Below are 21,537 nucleotides of genomic sequence, written 5' to 3'. Positions count from 1 at the left end.
AAATAGCTGCCTTTGCCATATAACTTGTACTTATTTTTATTAGCCACTTTCAGAATGAATAAATATAACACACAAAAGGAAGAAATATTCTTTAAGACTAGACAGGACTTGAATACTTAATGTAAAAAAACCCAAACAACTAAGGCAAACGAGGGGAAAAATATCCTCCAGCCTATCATAAAGAAGCCAAGAAGTGAAAGGGCACAAGCCCAATTTATTTCTTCTGTTCAGGTCACCTTTAAATACCCTGGAAGGTTCATTGCGTGATTCAGTCATTTGGTGATGAAAAAGGTTGTTGGCCAAGAAGCCTGTATTGGAATCACTCTTACTGCAGTCGTTCTGCAGCTACATTTTCTCTTGTATTATAAAAATGTTGGGCAAGCTTTTGTTTTTAATTTTCTTTAGGAAAATAACATTTTGTCTCTAAGCCTCTGGTATGCGGCATCTGGGTAATAACTCCAAGCTTGGGTTGTGCTGAGATGACAGCGCAGTGAGAGCCATGCACATGCTTGAGAGTCTTGCTGAATCAGGGCCCCGAAATCACTCTGGTCTGGGTTACTGGTGGCTGGGATCCTGCAGATACTTAAAAGGCTAAATGTACCGGAGAGCTTTATATCCAAACTAACGATCGCTTGGTGTGTTGGTGTTGAAAGGGGTTGGTGGTGGGATACCCCGGGATGCCCTGTGGATGAGATCCCAGCCGGAGATGCTGCGGCTGCCATAGAGAGGAGGGGCTGCGGGTGTGCATAGAGGTGGTTTGAGCAAAGAGCAAAATCTGCTTTTGCCAAATAAATATGCTCATTTGCTGGCAGAGCCCAGGTCCCCTGCAGTATGGCAGGGAGGCTCATTCAGAGCTTCCTTTGGCAGCTGGGCTTGTATTTCTCGGGCGGGTGAGGTGGTTTTCGTCCATGGATGCTCAAAGCTAAACTGTAGCATGAAGGCAGAGTGCATGGCTTAAACCCCTTTACTATGACTTCTCCCACCTGGGGATCAGCAAGTCTTGGTTTTGGTCTGAGAGCCCTCTGTTGCCATTTCCCACGTTCCCTACAGTGCCCTGGACACAGTAGTTACCACCCCGTTTGCCAGCAGGGAGAAATTCAACGCACGTTACTTAAGAGGCCGTGCAGTATGCTGCTACCACAGTGCTCCTTCACGAGCAGGACTTTGGGGATGAAATCACCTCTGACGTGGCTTAATGCCTGACTGTGCAAGAGTTGTCCCAGCCAGGAGGCACCTGTAGTTAGTGGCCAGGCCGTGACTTCTGCAGAGGGAAGGGTGGGCAGAGGAAAACCCGAGGCACTCGCTCCTGCTGGCGTGCCAGCCCTCTCTCCTGCTCCTTGCCAAAAGCTCAAGGTGAGGGGTAAATGACAGGCTGCCACAAAGAAGCCATTTGGCCAGCTCTTGCACAGACCCGGCCAGCCCACAGCTCTTGCAGCAGTGCACAAACGAGCAAGTGAGATGAAATTCAGCTTTCTGCCGAAAGCACGAGGGGCTTTGCGCTGCTGACACCTGCAAATGCAGCAGCTCCTACCACTCACCCAAGCGATCCCAGCTGAGGCCGCGTTACTGCCCTTGGGGTTTGAGTTGTGCCTTGGGTTTGTGTCAGCCCTTCCTGTGGATTATATCAGCTGGTTTGGGGCCAGGCAGAAATGCAATCTGTGCACTCCCTGAAGTACTGGGACTTTTCCCTGGGACGTTTATCATCGGAGAGAACCCACAGCTGGAGATTTTTAGCTGTAGTTTGGAAACGAGTAACTGGTGAAAGAAGAGGAGGGCAGGTTTGCAGCAAAGCCCCTCAGCAGAGCTAGCTCCTAATCCCGGTCCTGTGTCCACATCCCAGGTCCTTGATGAAGCCCTGAAGATTTGCAATTACATCTTCACCGTTATCTTTGTCCTGGAGTCTGTTTTCAAGCTTATCGCCTTTGGGTTTCGTCGCTTCTTCCAAGACAGGTAACAAAAGCTCCAACCCGATCGTGGGACCAGCAGCAGGTTTCCAGAGACAGCTGCCCAAATTCGGTGTCCTGGACCCCAATGCTTTTCCCGATGATGTCAGTCTGACACGTGTGAACGCTTTTTGGTGTGACTGATTGAAACCTGGGTAGCTGGAGGCTTGGGGTGTGGGTTGGAGAAAGGATCGTGCGTGCCAAGGAGTGTGATTGCACTGCTTTGGCCCTTGGGAGTGGACAAAATAGGAGCGAGTCTCACACGGAGCAGCCGGTTCTCTTCTCACACCAGTTGCATGTCCATATAATCAAGAGGACCTGGTAAAGTGACAAAATTTATGAGAGAGAGAACCTGGTCCTGAGTGGAAATGAAAGAGAAAAGGGACCTCTTTTTATGCAGACGCAGAGCAGCAGATGAAATTGCTTCTTCCTCTAGATTTTCACTCTCTTACCTCGCAAGTACAGATTTTATGTCCTTGGTGAATCTTTCTCCTCCCATTTTTGTCTCCTTCAACGTCAATACCAAGAGCGCTGGCACTGAGCAGGGTCTGACACGAGCCCTTCAGCAGCCGGGGGATGGTTCCTCCCCTCTCCCCACATTCTGGGTGTCCGTGCTGGGATTATGCCTCTCTCCAACCTGGCACAAATCCTTGGGGTCTTTCCTTCACCGAGCGTGGCTTTTTTGTTGCAAGGGCTGGACGTGGGGTCTGGTTCTTTCTAGGGCAGATCTCACGCTGAGGTCCACGAGTGTCGTGTCTAGAAGTGGCCAGACAGATACCACAGTGTCTCCCCTGAGGTCTGCAGCCTCTAGGTAGAAAACTGCCCAGCTTTTGTTTCTGTTTCCCCTCAGTCAAGTATATCTTTGGAATTGGCTGATTTTCTAATGAGATGCATTAGTTATAGTGATTTCATAACATAACTGCTTTTGTATAATACCCTCAGAAAAATGCTGCAGATTCATTTGAGTGCTAGAACCATTGAAATGACTGGAATTCGTGTGAAACGAGCTACCTCCCCTTGCCAGCTTCTTAGGCGATGTTAAACTTCATTTTGTGTTCTCTCCAGATGGAACCAATTAGATCTGGCAATTGTGCTGCTGTCTATCATGGGCATCACTTTGGAAGAGATCGAGGTGAACGCTTCGCTACCAATTAACCCCACTATTATCCGAATCATGAGGGTTCTCAGGATTGCTCGAGGTGAGACGAATAAAGCAGAATTGACTTGTGTTTGAGGTGCAAGGTCCCCTCCAGGAGAGAGTTAAGTGTTGGGAAATGGTTCTGGGGCACATCCCCATCACGATGTGCATAGTTCTGGCATCACCAGGCTGTAAACAAATAAAAGAACAATGGGGGGAAAATAGTTGTGAGGAGCCAAAAAGCTGAGCCAACTGACCATGTGTTTCTACCTTAAGAGGACTTGAAGGCTGAGAGCTTAGAAATAAAGGAGAAATAGCTGTGGCTGTAACTCCCAGAGACGTACCTGGAAAAAATATGCCAGTCAAATCAAAGTCATCTCTAATGGGGATTAGAGAACACAAGCTCGAGTACGTTGGCTTGAAAAGACAAGCATCTAATAAATCTAATTTCCCGTGGGACTTTACATCTCACCACTTGGTGACAAAGCATGCCTCGTCACTCTGCATCCATCTGTCCGCTCAGACTTGTAACGACACGCGCCCGAGTTGGGAAGTCAGCTTCTTCAGGGCCTGATTTTTCAGAACAGGGAGGTCTCAGGGCCAAATGAGGAAGACGTAAAATGTGAGCACTTGGGCCCTTAATAAAGTACTTCTAGGCCCCCCTGAAGGGCAATGTTGTGCTCTGAGGCATAATTGCTCTGATTGCAGCCCTCGTCTAACCAAAGAAGGAACTGTAGAAGAAATGCTGCTGTGTCTCAAGGGGGAAATAAAAGTGTTTTTCCTGTGCATTGGATCCCTTTCAGAACTAAAAATACATGCGGTTTCCAATTGGAAATGCAACCTTCTGGAAGAGATGTGTAAATCGGTTCCTCAGTGAATCAAGTATGAAAGTGGGTAGCCTATGGAAGTGGGAAAGTAGCCCCAGGGCTGGGAAAGTAACTGCTCGCGATAACCAGAGGAAGGAGATGGGCCCGACACAGATCAAGTGGGGAAAGGAAAAGCCGGGCAGAACAAAAACGCTTTCTCTAAGTCTCAGGATAGGTGATGCTGCTATTCACGGGATTTTAATAGTATCCAAGCAACCAGGAGCGATGTAAAAAGGCCAGGGACGATAGCGGCTAATGGAGAACACTTGACGTGATTTCACATTTCTCTTCCTATAATCTGTGACTCCTGGGAGAGGGACTGAGTTTGTGCCTCCGTGCTAACGCTGCCGTTACCATATTACGAACGTGTTTTCTGCAGTGTTGAAGTTGCTGAAGATGGCTGTAGGGATGAGAGCCCTGCTGGACACCGTGATGCAAGCGCTGCCGCAGGTAACCCACTGCCATATCAAACCAGATCTCCTCTGGCCCAGAGCTAATTTCCTATTGCAGAGGAATGCTAATCATTTTATCTTTACTGTCATTAGAGAATCACATTTCCCTTCCGAAGCACAGTCTGAGATACAGTCCTCACATTGAGGTCATTTTTCCCCTGAAGCAATTTAAGTTTTGGATTAAAGAATACAGCAAGAAACAGGTCTGGAACAAAAAAATCAATGTTCTTTTTTTGTGTTTTTTTTCCCCCATTTCTTTTTCTCTTTCCAGGTGGGGAATCTGGGTCTTCTCTTCATGTTGTTGTTTTTCATATTTGCAGCTCTTGGAGTGGAGCTGTTTGGAGACCTCGGTGAGTCTTCCCATGCCGGTGGAAGGGGTGGGAGCGGTGTGCGAGCGGGGGTCTCACGGCTGTGCTTGGTCCCGCAGAGTGTGACGACACGCACCCCTGCGAGGGGCTGGGACGGCACGCCACCTTCAGAAACTTTGGGATGGCCTTTCTGACGCTCTTCCGAGTATCCACGGGAGACAACTGGAATGGGATAATGAAGGTAAGAGACCCACGGAAAATGAGTATTGCCTATAATTGCTTAATTAGAAGCTGTCCGCTCTGCTCCAGACTGGTAACGATGTCCAGCCAGGACACTCACGTCCTGCAGTGAGCTGGTCTCTTCATTTGTGCACTGGGAAAAGTCTTTAACGTTTCTGTTCCCTCCTCCCAGCAATGCAATGTCTATCGTTGCAGGCTCCTGGCACGCTCCATGTATTCCCTTTTTTACACTGAGAGAGCAACTTAAAAGGAAGGGGGAAAAATAAAGGGACTCATCTCTCAAGTAGCACGAGTTCAGCTCAGTAACATGCATTGGATTTCTTTTTTTCCTTAAAAGTCTTGTTGGTATTACTTTGGTGTAGTTTGGTTTTTTTTTCTGGGAAAACCCAGGTTTCTGAGAGAGAGTCTCTCTTAGGGGACAGCCATAAAGGCATGCTATTGTGAAGAAATCTGGTCTATGAATACACAGGGTGCTAGCTAGTCTGAAGGAATCACTTCTCTGTCCATTTGTAGCCCATGGTGAGTGTTAGGTGGCCAAATTCTTAATGACACGGTGCGAACTTGAGGAAAGAGTGTCTGCAAGCCCAGCTGCTGTGGGATAGCAGATGGGTTGTAGCTGCACCCTGCTTTCCCTGGGTCTGTGCCACATTCTTGTGTATTTGGTCTCTAACATGGCAAAACAGCCTTTCCTTTAGGAGCAGCAGGGTGTCGATGTCTGATGTTGCACAGGCCAAGGACAGTTTCCTCTGAGCCTGCTTGTGTTGACTAACGCAGAAACGTTAAGGTTTTACTGGCAAGCATTTTGCTATTCTAAACATGAAATTGGCCCAATCTTCTCAATTTTCTTCATGAAAGGAGAACCCATTGCAGCCAGCTGACCAGACAGCAGACCAAGGGCCTTGCTGGAACCTCTTCACAGCCCTCCATCGTTTCCCCCCCTGTTTCCAGGACACGCTGCGAGACTGTGACCAGGAGTCCACCTGTTACAACACCGTCATTTCACCCATCTACTTCGTCTCCTTCGTGCTGACAGCCCAGTTTGTCCTGGTGAACGTGGTGATCGCCGTGCTCATGAAGCACTTGGAGGAGAGCAACAAGGAGGCTAAGGAGGAGGCAGAGCTCGAAGCAGAACTGGAAATGGAAATGAAGACGATCACCCCTGGGCAACACAGCCCCTCGGACATCTTTGCATGGACAGGCGGTGCTGGTGGAGAGAGACCCGAGAGCCCCCGGGGATGTACCAATCCCATGCAAATCAAGGTGGATTCTCAGCTCTCATTAGTTTACCCTATGGTGAGAATCTCAGTTGGCGGGTGAAGAGGGCTTGAGCTGCATATTTGCTAGGGGAAGACATGCACGAGTCGGTAATGAAGGAGTGGGTGTACTGTACGTCTAGGGCTTGTGTTCCTCGCTGTCTGCTGACTGTTGCGTGATGTGGGAACCCACGCTCCAGGGAAGAGACCCTAGGCAGGTCTCCAGACCACCTTGATGCATCTGTTGGGAGGTAGAGAGCTTTGCAATTTGTTCTGGAGATGTGCCCGAGCCACCAAGTTCAGAGCTACCTCCAAATTTGCTCTGATCCAGAGTTTGGGCTAGGTTCTTTGTGATAGCAAAATCATGAGCATAATGTGTTTGCTTTTCTAATGCAGACCATGAATCACAACATAAAAGAGGAATAAAACTTGGCTAATCTTTGCTTAAGTATTAAATTTGTTTTATGTAACCTCAATTTAAAATCCATCCCCACAGTCAAGCTTGTAAGAAAAGATTATTTTAACAATAGAATAATCCAGAGGGGACTCAAACCTGAGCTCACCAGAGCTGGTGGCAAAACTCCCACCAGCAGGAGCAGTGCCGGAGCAGGGCTGTAATGTGGTAGCTGCTACGAGCTGCAACAAGTCTCTCTAAAGCACAGTTTCTGGATGAAGACTCAGTTTGAGGAATGAGAGAGGTGAGGTCAAGACCCAGACAGGTCCTGCGGGAGGGAACTGAACTGGAATTATACAAGAAAAACAGTCCAGCCTTTTTTTAGTCTTAGCTGATTGCAAATTGGGTTAAACTCTACACAGACCTCATTAGCCTTTATTACATCATGATTTCACAACAGCATATCTTGGCCTCTGCCTGGGGCCGACTAATAAGTATTCTAATGCATGAAAAACTCATTTATGATCTTTAGTCCAAGGATGAAAAAGAGTAAATCCCTGCTTAAGCTTTGTTTCAGTTCTTAAGCTACTGGAAATTTCTGGTGCCATTAGGAGTCACTGGTGTCTGAGATGGAGTCCAAAGCTGCTCTTTGGCACAGGAAAAAGGAGTTCAGGGCAATATGGGGAAATCCAGATTCACTACGTCCTCTGGGAGGAAACAGCACGTCCCAACTCTTGTTGTACATGTTAAGCAGAGTACTGGCAAACTGTCCTCAGCACTGTTGTCCTGCATCAGTACTCACACTGGCAAAAAGAGAAATTGCAAAATCGCAAGACAAATCAGTGGGAAGGATACCCTGAGCTCTTCAGTCTGTTAAACCTGCCCTCTCTGAAGGTGGCTTTGGAAAGAGCTTATTCTAGTCATAATCTCCAGAGTCTGTTTCTTGCTCTTTCACTCAAACAGAAGCCTCAAAAACCTCCAGGAGATTTTATTCTGACTATTTATTCTCCCAGCCAAAATCTTCAGGACAAATCTGATGCTTGAGCACGATAGCAGAGGAATACAATTCCCAGGACACGACCCTGCAAGGACACGTGGTCAGCATGCTCTTTTGCTTGCCTGTTCCCCAGGATTTTTGCACTGTGTGCTGTTTGACTGTAACGATGGTCCTCATTTCATTGTATGCAGTAGGCGTTCCCTACATGAAAGGTGCAACCCTTAAATTGCTCCCATGCTGCCTGCAAAAGCCAGACCCTGCTCTGTATAACCTCCCGTTGTCCGTGCTGTGGCCAGCTGGTTTGAAGTTGGCCAGGACAACTGAGGCACCTCAACCCGTGTCTGGTACGTGAATTAGTGACCTGACGCGTGGCCATCCTGGGCTTCTGCGGCTTTTATGGACAGGATGCTCAGCCTCTCTTCAAGTCAGGTTATTTTAATTTATGTGACCCTGGATATGGGTTTAGGTGTCAAATATTAGGTCTTGCTCAAAAATATGGACAGTGGGTATAGAAACCTTACAGCAGTAGTGTCCTGTAGATCAAGTATCAAGATGCTGCTGTACTGGCCCCATTACACAGCTCAGATCCCAGGAGTAACAGGCCGTGTTTGCTGAGAGCGAGACTTGTCCCCGAGGAGGGCCCTGAGTGGGAAAGCCACGGTCCCGGGGCAGGCGGCGTCAACCCCGTCTCTAGTAATGTCTGAGAAAGCTGTCACTGCTCACCGTGATATTACTGCACTGTTCTCTCTCCTCTCCTGCCTCACCTCTCCTGTCCTGTTGTTTCTGTTACTGCTCTTCTCCCTGAATGTTTCCGTCTCCCCCCATCCTGTTTTTTTTTTTCCTTTTGTTCACTGGGTTTTATACACTGTCCTTTTTTCTCTCTGTCTCTGTCCCTTGCTTTTTTTCTCTCTCTTTTTGGCTCGCTCTATCTTTCTGCATGCTATACACCACCCCTCCTAGGAAAGGCACTTGTTTGATACCATATCACTGCTGATCCAGGAATCTCTGGAAGGAGAGCTGAAGCTGATGGACAACCTGTCAGGCTCTGTGTGCCATCATTATGCACTCCCAGCTCCCGAATATTACAACTCTGAGAACCAGGTTAATATTCCTAATTTCCTGCAAAGTCTCCATCCAAACTCGATTTGACTGAGACCTTTAATAGAGAGTTAAAGTTCTTTACTTTATGTAATGTAGTCACAGGGATTTTGAAGCATAAGTCATTTTGGCTTTTTCTGTGGGAGTTGAGATAGTATCTTGGTTTATGATGTTGTATATCAATGCAAGAGGAAAAGTACAGGCTCTGAGTTTCCCTCTTCAGCACAGTGAGAAGTGTTTCATTGGGATTTACTGCTCACAAGTGCTGTAGGGAAAGTGTACAAAATACCGTCTCCATCCTTCAGTGGGGAGCTTGTATTTGGCTTCTTGCTCCTAACCAGGGCTCTGTAGCAACGTTGGGACACGTCTGCAGAGCCTGGAGTACGGCGTGAGGTTTTCCCAGAGCAGAGCCTTAGCTGATGGTGATCATAAAACGATCTCTACATTTTGTGCCTACTTACACTGCATGAAAATCCAGTTTCGAATGATTTACCTAAAGAGGCTTCTTGCAAGTGGGTCATTGTAAACTAGATCCTCATCTCTGATCTAAACTGAATTTAGAGGGCGAGGCAGCCCTTAATGCTATACTTAAGTAATCGTGTCCTCCAGTGCTTTCTCGAACAGGGGCTGTAATACTTGTTTAAAATTAGTTCATTTACTTCTCAGGATAAAATACCTACTTTCTCAAGCCTGTTATTCTTTAGAGCAAATATTTTTTCCCTAAATCACAGCAGTGACCATAATAATAATTCAAGCATACCTATTTTTTCCTGCAGTTGGAATTGAGCAAATTCCATATTTCTTGATGTATTTTTTTTTCCTTTCTGGCTAAAAATAGCAGAAGTTTTCTTGTTAAATCAGTGTGCTTATTTATGAGCTCACTGACACTCTAAATTATCCAACTCGGTGGTTCATTAGAGAAAAGGAACAAGCTTAGGTAAAATGAAATCCTACTGCAGATCTTTATATAGCGGGATAACATGTCTCCCTCTGATTGCTGCATATCGCTTTCCAGATTGAGATCTATTAAGCTATAGGAAGTGGTTGCCTCTAAGAATTGCCGGAGGAATAGAGACAGTAGCTTTGGCAGGGAAGGCAGAGGGTCAGTATGAAACTCGGCGAGAGCTGGTTGGAAATTTTTTGTCACAACATTTTTTACCAGAAAGTGCTACTGCAGCAAAAAAAATGGCTTTGTTTTGACATTTTTTTAAATGAAAAAATATAGCATTCCAGTTTGCAATGGCTTTTTCTTTGAAAATTTAAGCTATTTTATTCCCCCCCCCCCGTAATTAAAGCCCGTATAAATCAGTTGAATGTTTCCAACAAAGTGTTTTGATGGCTTCAAACTCAATTTTGGGAGAGGGGAGGCTTAAGCGAGGGTGATGTTTTGTTTACATTTTGGCTTTTCTGTTCGCACCATTTGTCATGTTCTCAGGCCAGTCAGGAATTTAGAGCAGTGCTGGGACTTGCTGAAAGCAACCTGATTAATAGCAGCTCCCGGCAGAGCAGCTCCATCAGGCAGGAGCTGCTGGTGTCCACCACGCTCCAGCACAGCCTTTCCCCGCACGCCTGGGCTCCGGTCGGTGGGTCCCCATTAGGGATCAGCGTCTTCACACTGGCAGCCTTTGCTAAGATGCTTTTTTTGGGGAGCCTCATATGAAATCAGGAGCTCCTCCGAAGTGTCTCTCTCATCCGTTGCCAGCGGACGCCTGTGTTAGAGGAGATATCAAACCCAAGGTTAGATGAGAGGAGCCTGACCCTCTTACTTACCTCAGCCGAAGTTTTGAGCCTCTCAAGGTTCACTCACCACTGGGTTTATTTCACCCCACTGGTGCCATTTCTAAAAGTGAGAAAATCCAGCCCTTTGACAACTTGAATGCAACAGATCTGGGCCTCTGTGGTTTCTCTTGGAAGATATATTGCTGTTGAAAGACTTTTCAAGCATAGACGATAGGAAAAAAAATAGGCACAGCGAGAAATGAAAAGGAAGCACCTGGGACTTGTCCAGAGCAGGAGGCTCCTGCAAGCGTGAGCCAGGTCTGTAGGTTACCTGATGAAATGCTGTCCCCGGTGCCGTGGGCATCAGCCTCGGACACGTAGCCAGGGTGGGGATTTGGGGAGGGCTGAGCCTGCACTTCAGGGCAAACATCCCTCCTTGCAGTGCCTGGTAGCAGGGATGCTGCTCTGGGGGAGGTGCTGCAGTCCCCTTTTCCCCCCCTTTCTCTCCAAAACCTGGAGTGACGTTTCACATTTCTTATAAAAAGACCTCTGTGTCTAGGGAGAGAGCTTCACCAATATTTTGATAAAGATTTTTATCAATTACTCGAACGCCCTTCAGCAGGGATGCGTTTGTGCGAGACGCACCAGTAGAGCGTGGGTGCGGCAGTGCAGCACCTATTCCCAGCTCGGGTTTGCTCAGAGCCGGAGGGGGCTGTTGGGCCCAGGGCTGGGGTGGCATTTGGGGCTGAAAGACACAGGCGGTTCTTTTAGTAGGACAGTTATTGGTGCTTACCCAGGCACTGGAGGCTCTTTAGCAGGCCAAAACTCACTGAAGGCTCCGGGAAGGCATTCACTGATATAAATCAAGCCTTAAGTATCTCCCAGTCCTTGTTTAGCCATTAGGAAGTTAATTATAGTCTCACCTGCCTCTCGGGGAGGGGGAGGTCCCCATACCCTCCCCGGAGCACAGAGAAAGTCATGCTCCATACCCCACCTGCGAAATGATTTTGGTGTTGGGGAGTCTTTGTGGACTCAACCAGATTAGCTTAGAGGCCAAGAAAACAGCATGGTTATTGGGTAGGAACAACTTCAGAGAAGTCAGAAGATCTTGAAGCCTCTTGTATTTGATCATAGGCAGAAGGATAAATATCTCTAGTATGAAAGTAATGTTACTTTGGCTTCTGCATCTAGAGAGGAGAACAGCAAAATACAATGCTAGCTTTAGTGTATGGTTTTAAACTCCCTCCCAGATCATTGGTAAGCACTTAAGTATGAATGTCCCACTCTTTTTTTCATTTCTTTGTTATATTTAATTTCTTTAACGTTCTGTCCCTGGTACCAATGTGCATGATGTAGCTTCTCCCACTGCAGGATATTGCTTTAGTATCTAGAAGTATTTAGATTATGATACTTTTTTTTTCTTTTCCAAAAGATTTGTGTCCTGGTTTCTTATGCTTAATCATCTCTCCCTTTAGATCCCTCTAGCTGAGATGGAGGCTCTGTCTCTGACGTCAGATATTCTCTCTGAAAAGTCCTGGTCCTTAGCTCTGACGGATGACTCTTTTCCTGATGATACTAACACACACTTACTTAATGCTCTGGAAAGCAATGTACATACACTGGTCGCTGTATAGTCTGATGTTTACAGGGTTCGAAATACTGCTTCCACCTCTCTGCACCTGCCTAATGGCATTTTCAGTTCAGGCCCATTTCCAAATAGCACCAACCTTTCCCCTGAACAGGACGTTGTCCTGAATGCCATTAGGTCCTGGGTTGTTATCGCTCTTGTCCACAAACTTGGCTCCTTGCGAGGAACAAGTATTTATTTCTGTTTTTCCTTTGGCGTCTTATGTAAAAACACTGTGTTTTCTACAAGTAAAATAAATAGTAAAAAAATGCTTTGGAAAGCGTCAAGGTTGAAATTTCCTCCCCATCTGAAACAAATCAGTGATGCTGCGTGGAAGAGACACTCATGAGCTAATGACTCGTGTCCTCTGCTGAGGGGTCATCTACAACCCTTTGGTTTGTAATGGATTTTTGTCTTTATGAACAGAGGCACCACAAGGCTTTTTGCATGATTGGTGCCAGACTATTTGTTTTACAAATATCAGATGGGGATCTCTCTGAGATACTGCTTGTTTCCTGAATTCTTACTAGCAGTCATCCCGCTGGAAAAAAAAAAGAAAAAAAGTTTGGACTATTTTGTGTCTTTTTGAATTAAATAACCAGTATTTTGAACCCTGCCTTAACCATCTCCTCTTTGAAACATTAGACATTTTTAGCTGTGTAGCGGTCAAGTGCTTTTTTTCTGCTGTACAACAGACATAACTCCTTTTCCAACATTTTTGGATCATTCTTGTTTTCTTTGTTGTTGTTCATGTACCTGCCTTTAGATGTTTGTGTTGTTGATAAATTTTCTGCCATTCTAGTTGACTGTCATCCTAATTAGCACTTATTTGGGAAACATCTCTTAAACCGTGACAATATTTCCCATCATGCTTCATGGCATCACGTGCAAAAGATTTTGTAAACTACGTTTAACATTTTGTATGGGACTTTTTGTTTCAAAATGAGCTAGTCTGGAGAGCTGGACTGAGGAGAGAGCCCTTCTAGTTTTGAATCAGTTTAGACAAACCTGTTTGACAGCATAGCAAAGTCTCAAGGGTTATAGCCAAGAGAGATGGGTTTTCTGCAAAAAAAGAGCAAAACTAGGTTGAACAAAGGGGTTTGTGAATTTGTGTCAATACCAACAAAGTGCCTTGGTCAAAACAGTTTCCCAAACTCCTGAAAAACTGCAAGCTTTCATTGAAATCTTTTCTAAATGCAGTATTTTTACACTTCATTTAGACACAGCTTTGGTTGAAAAATATCTCAGAATGTTTTGTTTGACTCAAAATAGATTTGGGTTGGGATTTTTTTTTCGTTCACAGAAAACTCAGATTTGATTTTCAGTCAAGCCAAAACAACATGTTTTTCAAAACTACCGGTGAACCAAAAAGTCATGTGCTCCCACTGCTCTGTTTGTGAGCTGGACTCAGAAGATCATTTTGCAGCCATTTTAAATGGTTTTCATGAAGTTCACTGATGAGATTTCCCTTGAGATGATCAGAAAGTGGAAATGAGCCCGCTGTGGTATTGGATCCTGTCAATGAACCTAAAGGTTCATTAAAGGTTGGGTTTGGATAGGATCTTGAATCCAAATTCTTGTGTTCACATCCAAATGGTTTTGAATTTGAAATCTCAGGTTTCAGGCCATCTTTTCTGCTTTAAGCTAAATAATATGAAAGCTAAATAGCGTAAACAGCTCAGAAGGGAAAGGCAGGGAGGAACAGAGGGGTTCCCGAAGCCAAAGTCTCAGCTTTACCAGCACAGGTTTCGCTCTCCTTCCCTGAGCTATATCAAGAGACTGCAGTCTCTCTTATCTAGGCTGTATCCAGGCTATATCCAAATCGGCAGGTTCCTGAGGACTGAAACTAATGCTGCATGACAGTGCAGATCCGTTTCCTTCATTAAATTTACAACAGGGGTCTTTTTTTTTTTTTCCTTTTCTTCTTTTTTCCTCTTTTTTTTTTCCTTTTTGTAAATCTTTTAATCTCATCATGTTTCTTGTGCAAACAAAATGCCATAGTGAAATTTTGGGTTTATGACTGAAGGATAAAATTGGGAAAAAAAAATCTCAGTGTTGATTTCAGAAAACTTGTCATGCACTGAGTGAAGGGAATATTTGTCAGAAAATAAGATTTAAAGTTTTCCAAAAATGATCAGCAATATACTGTATCAGACTACAGTGTCACATCTTAGTTCTGTGTTTTTCAATGGAGACCTTTTAAAGATTAACAAATTCTTTCATTAGAAATATCCAGGAGAGTTGACTTTGCTTTGGTTTTTGCTAATACTGTCCAACAAAATAACACCCCAAGAATATTTCTGGGATGGAGACATATCCTTATGAAATCAGGCCTGAATCTACCCCATTCGATATTGCCTCTGGTGCTGCCCATTCCAAGGCACTCTTTGGCTGTAAAAACTCCGCAGTCAACGTATATATACAATAACCCTCGCTTGCGTTAGATCCCTTCTAATTAGAGAATGGCTTTAACCCTGAAGCAGTAGGTTGAGATATCCCTTTCAATAAAATGGGTTTAGTTATTCATTATGTGAGAAGAAAAACCAATAAAATTGTGCTGGGAGCCAGAATAGAGAATATTTTCTGTAAACTAGTTTTTGTATTTGTTTTTTTTCTTTTATTGTTAGAAGGGGAAACTACTCACCTTTGCAAAAGTCTGACTTGCTGATGAGGGCACGTAGAGAGAGCTTTACTGTTACTGCAGAGGATCAAAGTTATGCAAAGCATGTGACCTTTGCTGGCCTTGAGGCATGATGCCTTCTTTGCATATCCCTGAAATAGTCATGGTTTATTACTACAGTGTTGCTTCCTCTGTTTCTGTGGTTCATTCTGTGTGACAATTTATTGACAATACAAAATGAGGGGTATAGCTTCCCGGTAGATCCATTCGTGCAACCTGTACATACTGACGATGTGCATGCCCATCGTGCCATACTGATTGCAATGGCTGTCGCTAGCGTTTCTGGGCACTTCTCCTCTTCCCGCCCCGTCACGTCTTCCTTCCTCACTGTGGTTTTTCCCTGTAGGCCGATCTCCGCTCCAAAGACGATACGCTGACCCTGTCTCCCAGCAAGGACTTGCTGAGCGTGAGAAAGCCTTCAGTGGGGCGTACCCACTCTTTGCCAAATGACAGCTACATGTTCCAGCCGCCGTACTCCAGCCCCTGCCCTGCCTCCCTGGGCGAGAGGAATCCGGCACATCACAAGTCTCAGTCAGGTACACATCTGTCAGCTGGGACAAGAACGGGATTTTCCAACGTAGCAGAAGCTGGGATTTTCCAAGCTATTCAGAAGGAGGCAGCAAATTGCCTTCGGTTTGCAGCGAGGTGCTGGCGTCCAGACCTGTGGAATGGTTTTGCAAAGCCCCTCCACAACTTACAAAGTCCAGGCTCTTAAAGATAACTCCTTTCCTCTGAACTTTTTGGCAACGTGACAGCGAGCAGTTGGCCTGCCTCAATGCTGATTGTCCCCCTGCCTGGTTCCCCAAGGGTTACAGTCCCTACAGCCTGGGCTCCATCCATCTCACCTGAGCTAGCTATGGCCCCAGAGCAAAAATCCCAGCAGAAAAATATTTCCTCGTGTCTGTTTTTTTGCAGCAGTACCTATTCTAGCAGGTTTTGGAAACTCTATATGGGAACATCTGTGAAAGAAGGGAAAATGGTGCCTCTAAATGCCTGTAAAATGAACATAAATGTGCTGAAGTGAGAGAGATCTCAGTGTGAGATGAATGGAAAGATGAGAGAGTGTAGAATTGCCCTTCCCAGTGTGCATGGTTGGGATATACGCCTTAGCGCTAAATTCAGAGATATTCTTAGATACAGCGTATTGCAGATACCAAGGGCTCTCTCTCTACCTGCACCTCTGTACCTGTACTTGCAGCTGCCTCCCGGTGCTTATCAATGTGCTTTCATTTACTCTGTCTGCTAAGGGTTACCTTCTGCTGGTAAGTGAACGTAGCTGTCTTTAATTCTTCTGTACATGCCATCATTTTAGACATTTGTCACAGATAAGACAGAGAAGTTTTTACAAGCATTGTCATTTGAAAGCCTCTAAGCAGAACATAATTTCAGCACCGTTCAGAATGGTAGGAGATTTGAACAGATTAGAAATAAGATGTTGAAATTTGCATAGTAATAAGAATTTGGATGAATAGCGACTGTTCAACAGCAGAAAAAAAATGTGGACACAACGGAGTAAGATGAATCTGGAGTTGTGAGAAATCACTGCCATAATACAAAATTTTCAAGGTCAAGAGCTGTCCTCTGAAGAACCTGTTTGCACATAATGCAAAAGGTGCAGCTAAAATTCCGGCCAAATCCCACTGAAGTCAATAGCAAAACTCCCATTACCTTCAGTGGAGCCAGAATTTATGGTGTGCTCTAACAGCCAACAAAATTCCTTGTAGTTATAATCCCTGGCCATATGAAAGAATCCCATTTGCTACAGAGGGAGTTTCCAGTGCTGCATTTTTGGCCCTTAATTCGGATGAGTTTGTCCTGTCTTGAACAAAAACCACGTCAACATGACCAAAAAGTGGGTAGTTTCTGAGTACCTTCTTTCTTCAAGATTGCACTTCCAGCTTGGAGAACTGAATAGCCCCATCTGACAGCCCTGGCTTGGGGAGGGGCAGGCATTGCACCCTTGTAAATCCACAGGAAAAACTGTTCCACTGAGATGTAGGAGAAGTATTTTGGAAAGGTAAAGCTGATGTCTTATTCATAACCACATTAAGCAATTAAACCTTTTGTGTTTTTCTCCTGCTGGTGAAATTCCAATCGTCTTAAGCGGGCCAAAGTGCTCAGAGGTGGGTAAGGTGCCCAAATCTTGGCATATGCATTGTTGTCCTGTTCCACCTACAATGTCACTGCTTTTCAGGGTGGGGGAAGTCACCCCTACCTGTTTACAGTTTGTAATATTATAAAGTGCTGTGAAGATAGCAAAAGGTGCCAGGCGCCTCTAATAAATCACCACAACTAAGCCATAATATTTCAAGCTGAGAAAGGTTTTGTTGTCAGAAACACTGGCACTTGCAGGAGGTATTTGTTTGAATACTCCTTCGTAATGGGGCTGTTGTTCTGGGAAAGATTCCAGGACAAATGAGATTCTCTGGGATGCGGTCCAGGTTAAATGAATTGTTTTGAAAAATGTTGGGGCTGTGGGGGGGGAGCATGCAGAGTTTCAAACCCTTTAGAAGAAGTAGCCAGCAACCACAAAGGGTCACAAAGAGGCTGGAGAGTATGTGTCTCCTTCTCCTGGGATGCTTTGTAAAACTAGCCTTGAAAGCTGCCAGGTGCCATTCCCTTTCGCTTCATTTCCAACGTGCGGTTTTGAGATCCCAGCAGTCAGTCTCAGCATACGATCAGGTATGGAGACATCCTTTTCTAGAGTCTTTCAAAGTCAGATCCTTGCGGTGCTAGATGTATGGTTGCCTGCAAAGTTATTGGCCATAAAGCAGGGGTGTAGAAATTGCCAGTCCAGATGAACTTCTAGTTCATAGTCTTCTGCTCTTAACAGAAGCTAGTCCCAGTTCTAGCAGGGAAAAATGCCAAGAAAAATGAAATAATAGACAATTTTGGAATAATTTATTAGTAGATGAGAGATTTTTCCCAATCATGGATAGCTAGTTGCTAAATTCAGTGGTTTTGCCATGCCTGTCTGGTCCAAGGTGCAACAGAGCAGCTTTCTCTGAAAGGTCATTGAGATTGGGAGGCAATCCCCAGATGAACATGTCACATTTCTGTCTCTTCTCCCTCTTGCAAGGTTCAAAGGCATCGGTGCAGTCGCAGCCGGCGGACACCAGCTCTCTCCTGCAAATTCCAAAAGACCATTTTCACCACGTAAAACCTCTTGACCATTTGGTGAGGGAGAGCAAACCTCGGGTTTCCCAGCAGGTGCACTCTCCTTCTGCTGAAAGGCTGCTCCGCAGACAGGTAAGCAGACTTATGATCATGAACCTGCTGAGGTTTTATATTGTCCTGTTTCCAGGTTAATCATGCTTTAAATTCAAGGAGGGATTCACAGAGAAACCTCCAGAGAACTGTAACTCTTCTACAGAAATAACAAAAAGGTTGATGGATTTTGATCTGAAAGCTATCCAGGAGTCTCCAAAGAATGTGCGTGATGAGTATCATGTCCTTTGGCAACATGCCTAAATGTTCTCCACGTTGTTAGCACTTTATTTTTTTCAGTCCTCTTCATAAATGCAGCCAAATGCTCCCCAGGGGCTTGTTGGGGTTAAGGAACTAATTCTTAACTGCTGTGATTTTCTCAGTGCTTGAAAGGACACAGGGACTGCAGGCTCCATCCCAGGCCATGCTTCCTCTGGCTCCTCTCGTTTCTCGAAAGGGGAAAACTGTTTAAAGGAAGCTGGATATCTCATCCACAAAACCATCATGGAAAGCATACTGTTTTTACAGTGAGAACTGAAAATTAAGATCCTTTTGAATCTCCTGTCTGCTTTTGAAAAGTTTGAGTATATGCAAAACAGAACACATATTATTTTGCAACTGGTTTTATCCCTGGTTTTTGCCTGGCATTGATTTAAATCCTGATTCAACCAAAGATCTGAGAGATCTAATCAAAGATTCCAGTCTGGTTGATTGGAAGCATAAGTTTAAATTTATCTTTTTTAGTCAAATAATTACACTTGTGCTTCACTCTCACATTTTTAAGCATTTTTCATCGTGCAGCTGGACCAGGACCAGAGGCATGTCTGATTCCCAAACTCTGCTTTCTTCAGTAGTTTCAGGCCTGATTTTATATACACAAAATAGATCAGTTCTATTTTTTCAAAAGCAATTTCTTTCCTTCATTAAAATATTCCCATTTCTTTCATCTTTTAATCAACATTGACAAATTAGACAGTTGATTCATTAAGCTCTAAAAACGAATGTGAAGTACCAAGGTTAACAATTACATTAGTCTGTAATACTAAATTGACATAAGAAATTCCTAGCATGTATTCGTTTGCACAGGGCTGGCCAGCTACCCCAATCACTGCTAATGGGGAAACTAATTGATGTCATGATTCCAGTTCATAACCACTCTCTCTTGGTTCCTAATGAATAACAGACCCATCTTTTTGAACTGATCTATCTAGAATAAATTACCATGTTAGTCATCTTCCTCAGCCTAATTTTGTTCATGTTTTTGAAGGCTTCTTTTTCTAAACCTTGTCATACGTTTAAGTTAATTTATTCCCCTCCCTCCTCTCTCTGCTCATGCAGTGACATGAGCATGCTCTTGGAGTGACATTTCAGAGAGAAAAAAGCTTTGGGACAGTGAGCAGTTATGGTCCACGGACCAGACAGATCCCTGCGAAGGTTAGTGAGGTGCTGCCTTAGGCACGCTCCCAAGTAGCAAGCAGCTCCCAGTGTGGCTAATGGGAGCGGTAAGGTTGTTCCTGGCAACAGGGCAGTATTGCTGTTACTGTTAATTGCAATCTAGATGGCCAGGCACTGTGAACGTCAGTCCTTAAAGAGGCAAAATTCCCTTTACACTCCCGACACTTCTGCTTGCTCAAGTGCTCTCTGCTTGGCTCCTTTTATTTCCACCACTAATTTGTTACTAGCACATCACAATAGCCCAAACTAGCAAAGCATTTTGGTTTGTAGTACCCATTTTTCCTTACTGATACATATATTGCATGTAATTCTGATTTGTTTTCTTTTCTTTCTTTCCTTTCCCTCCCCCCTTGTCCCCTCTCCTTTCCTAAATTTGTGTATAGATAAATCTTGTTCACCACATACCTGGTCCATGCACTTTCCTCCATCATTAAAACCTGTGTGTTTAACTTCCCTCCCCCTCCAGAGTGCTGGAGAGTGAACACAGTCCCCACAGTAACATGCAGTTTAGACTCCGGAAAGTTTGACAATTAGTGATGCACTCGCAGATGAAGATGAGTGGATCGGATGCTTTGAGAGGACATTCCCTGCTGAGGATACTCTCCTTGGCAGTGCATTGCACAAAAGCTTTTCTCCAGGGGAATTCTCCCTGAAATTAAACCTATATTGATTTTCTGGTTCGAGGACTGTGTATCCAAGGTGTAGCCCACACCGAGCTGTGGCTACTACAGATGTACACCCCAATGGGATGGCAGAGGGTCCTTTTATTTTGGAACAAACCAGTAAAACATTTGTACAAACAGTTACTACTAACAACTACCAAAGATGCCTGTATCGTAGGGAAAGAAAGAGCTGGTGGTGACTAATGTTGTCGTTGTGTGCAACACAGGTTAGTGTACAAGCAAAAGTAATGACAATAATTACTTTTTGCTACTGTATTCTATTTTTTTGTGGTCTGTGTCTCTTCTCAGGGTATGAACATGATTTTTTTCTCCCAAACGCTCACTAAAACTATTGGCATTAAAGAGACCAGAGTTAGCTCCACTCTTGACTGTGGTTAGTTGCCAGTATTATGCTGTAAAATTTTAACTAGAAAGGATTCACGAGCATTGGACAAAATCATCTGCCATATTAAATATTCTCTCAACTCTCACAAATGACAAAGGGAGCCCAATGTGCAGATGTAGCAATAGACTCTTGTGTTTCTGCGCGCACACATGTGCGTACTGCAGCTGATGAGAGCTTTGCCTGAATAGAGATCATTTGGCTCAAATGATCCTTGCGGGACAATTTTTATATAAATTCTAAGATCATTTTGTGGCAATTCATCACAAAAGCATTCCTTAGTATGAGGAATTTCATCTCCTTACACTTCTCTAAAGGACTGAGACCAGCTGTACGCGTTTCCTCCGCATTTCTCTGTGAAGTTTTTAATCTTTAAGATCATTTAAGAGTCTTCTCAAACTGAGATTCTCCCTTTAAGGGCCAGTTAACGTGGCTGATTTGTAAACCCTTTTGACAAGGGGATGCAGTGCAGTGAAAAGACAAAGCCTTCAAAACATGCCATGGGTTCTCTCTGCCAGCAGGCACTGATGCCGCATACGGCTCAAGACAGCCAAGGCAAGATGTGCCTTAGGAAGCCTGAACTCAAGCATCAGAATAAGTTGAAATAATTACAGATTATTATTATTATTAGTCCAGCTTTGGACTCGAGCTTTTCCAGCTCCCCTGCTGTAAGATGGTGCAGAGTCGTGGCTCCAGCCCGTGGACCAAAGCCAGGGACAGGCTGTTGCCCTGATGCTGGCGCGGAGCGTGGTCGCTCTAGCGTCGCTGGCTCTGGGGGTCCTGCTCCATGCCCTCAGCATTGCCTGAGCTAGAGAAGGGAATACACGGCCTCACTTGCACATCTTCCTTCTCCCGCTCGTACCTGGGCTGCTAAAATTATAAAGGGCTTTGCTGTAGACCCTCATCCTTCATGTAACAGGAATATGTCTAAGTCTGGGTGAGGGCATTCTGGTTTTGCAGCCCTCCATCCTTAGAGAAGAAAGCTAAAGGCCAACCATTTAGGAAGAATGAAGGGCCAAATTCTGCTGTCACTTACACAGGGACAAACCCGCAGATCTCTGAAGCATGGGAATTGCTAGAACCCACACCACCAGG

General features: G+C 44.8%; 1 protein-coding gene across 1 annotated transcript in view; it reads left to right on the top strand.

Moving 5' to 3' along the window:
• Nucleotides 1–21,537, top strand: part of LOC104838809 (voltage-dependent T-type calcium channel subunit alpha-1G-like) — a gene marked incomplete at its 5' end in the record, with an annotated part of 81,100 nt that overhangs the window by 58,429 nt on the left and 1,134 nt on the right. Inside the window, 9 exons of the mRNA XM_010578753.1 lie at nt 1,841–1,950; nt 3,009–3,142; nt 4,327–4,397; nt 4,671–4,749; nt 4,827–4,948; nt 5,896–6,240; nt 8,552–8,692; nt 15,062–15,251; nt 17,795–17,964. Coding sequence (XP_010577055.1) covers nt 1,841–1,950; nt 3,009–3,142; nt 4,327–4,397; nt 4,671–4,749; nt 4,827–4,948; nt 5,896–6,240; nt 8,552–8,692; nt 15,062–15,251; nt 17,795–17,964 — 1,362 coding nt within the window. The remainder of the gene's footprint in view (nt 1–1,840; nt 1,951–3,008; nt 3,143–4,326; nt 4,398–4,670; nt 4,750–4,826; nt 4,949–5,895; nt 6,241–8,551; nt 8,693–15,061; nt 15,252–17,794; nt 17,965–21,537) is intronic.

Source organism: Haliaeetus leucocephalus, unplaced genomic scaffold (assembly GCF_000737465.1).
Source record: "Haliaeetus leucocephalus isolate CR32 unplaced genomic scaffold, Haliaeetus_leucocephalus-4.0 Scaffold646, whole genome shotgun sequence".
Taxonomy (NCBI): Eukaryota; Metazoa; Chordata; class Aves; order Accipitriformes; family Accipitridae; genus Haliaeetus; species Haliaeetus leucocephalus.
This window is presented reverse-complemented; position numbering and strand designations above follow the sequence as displayed.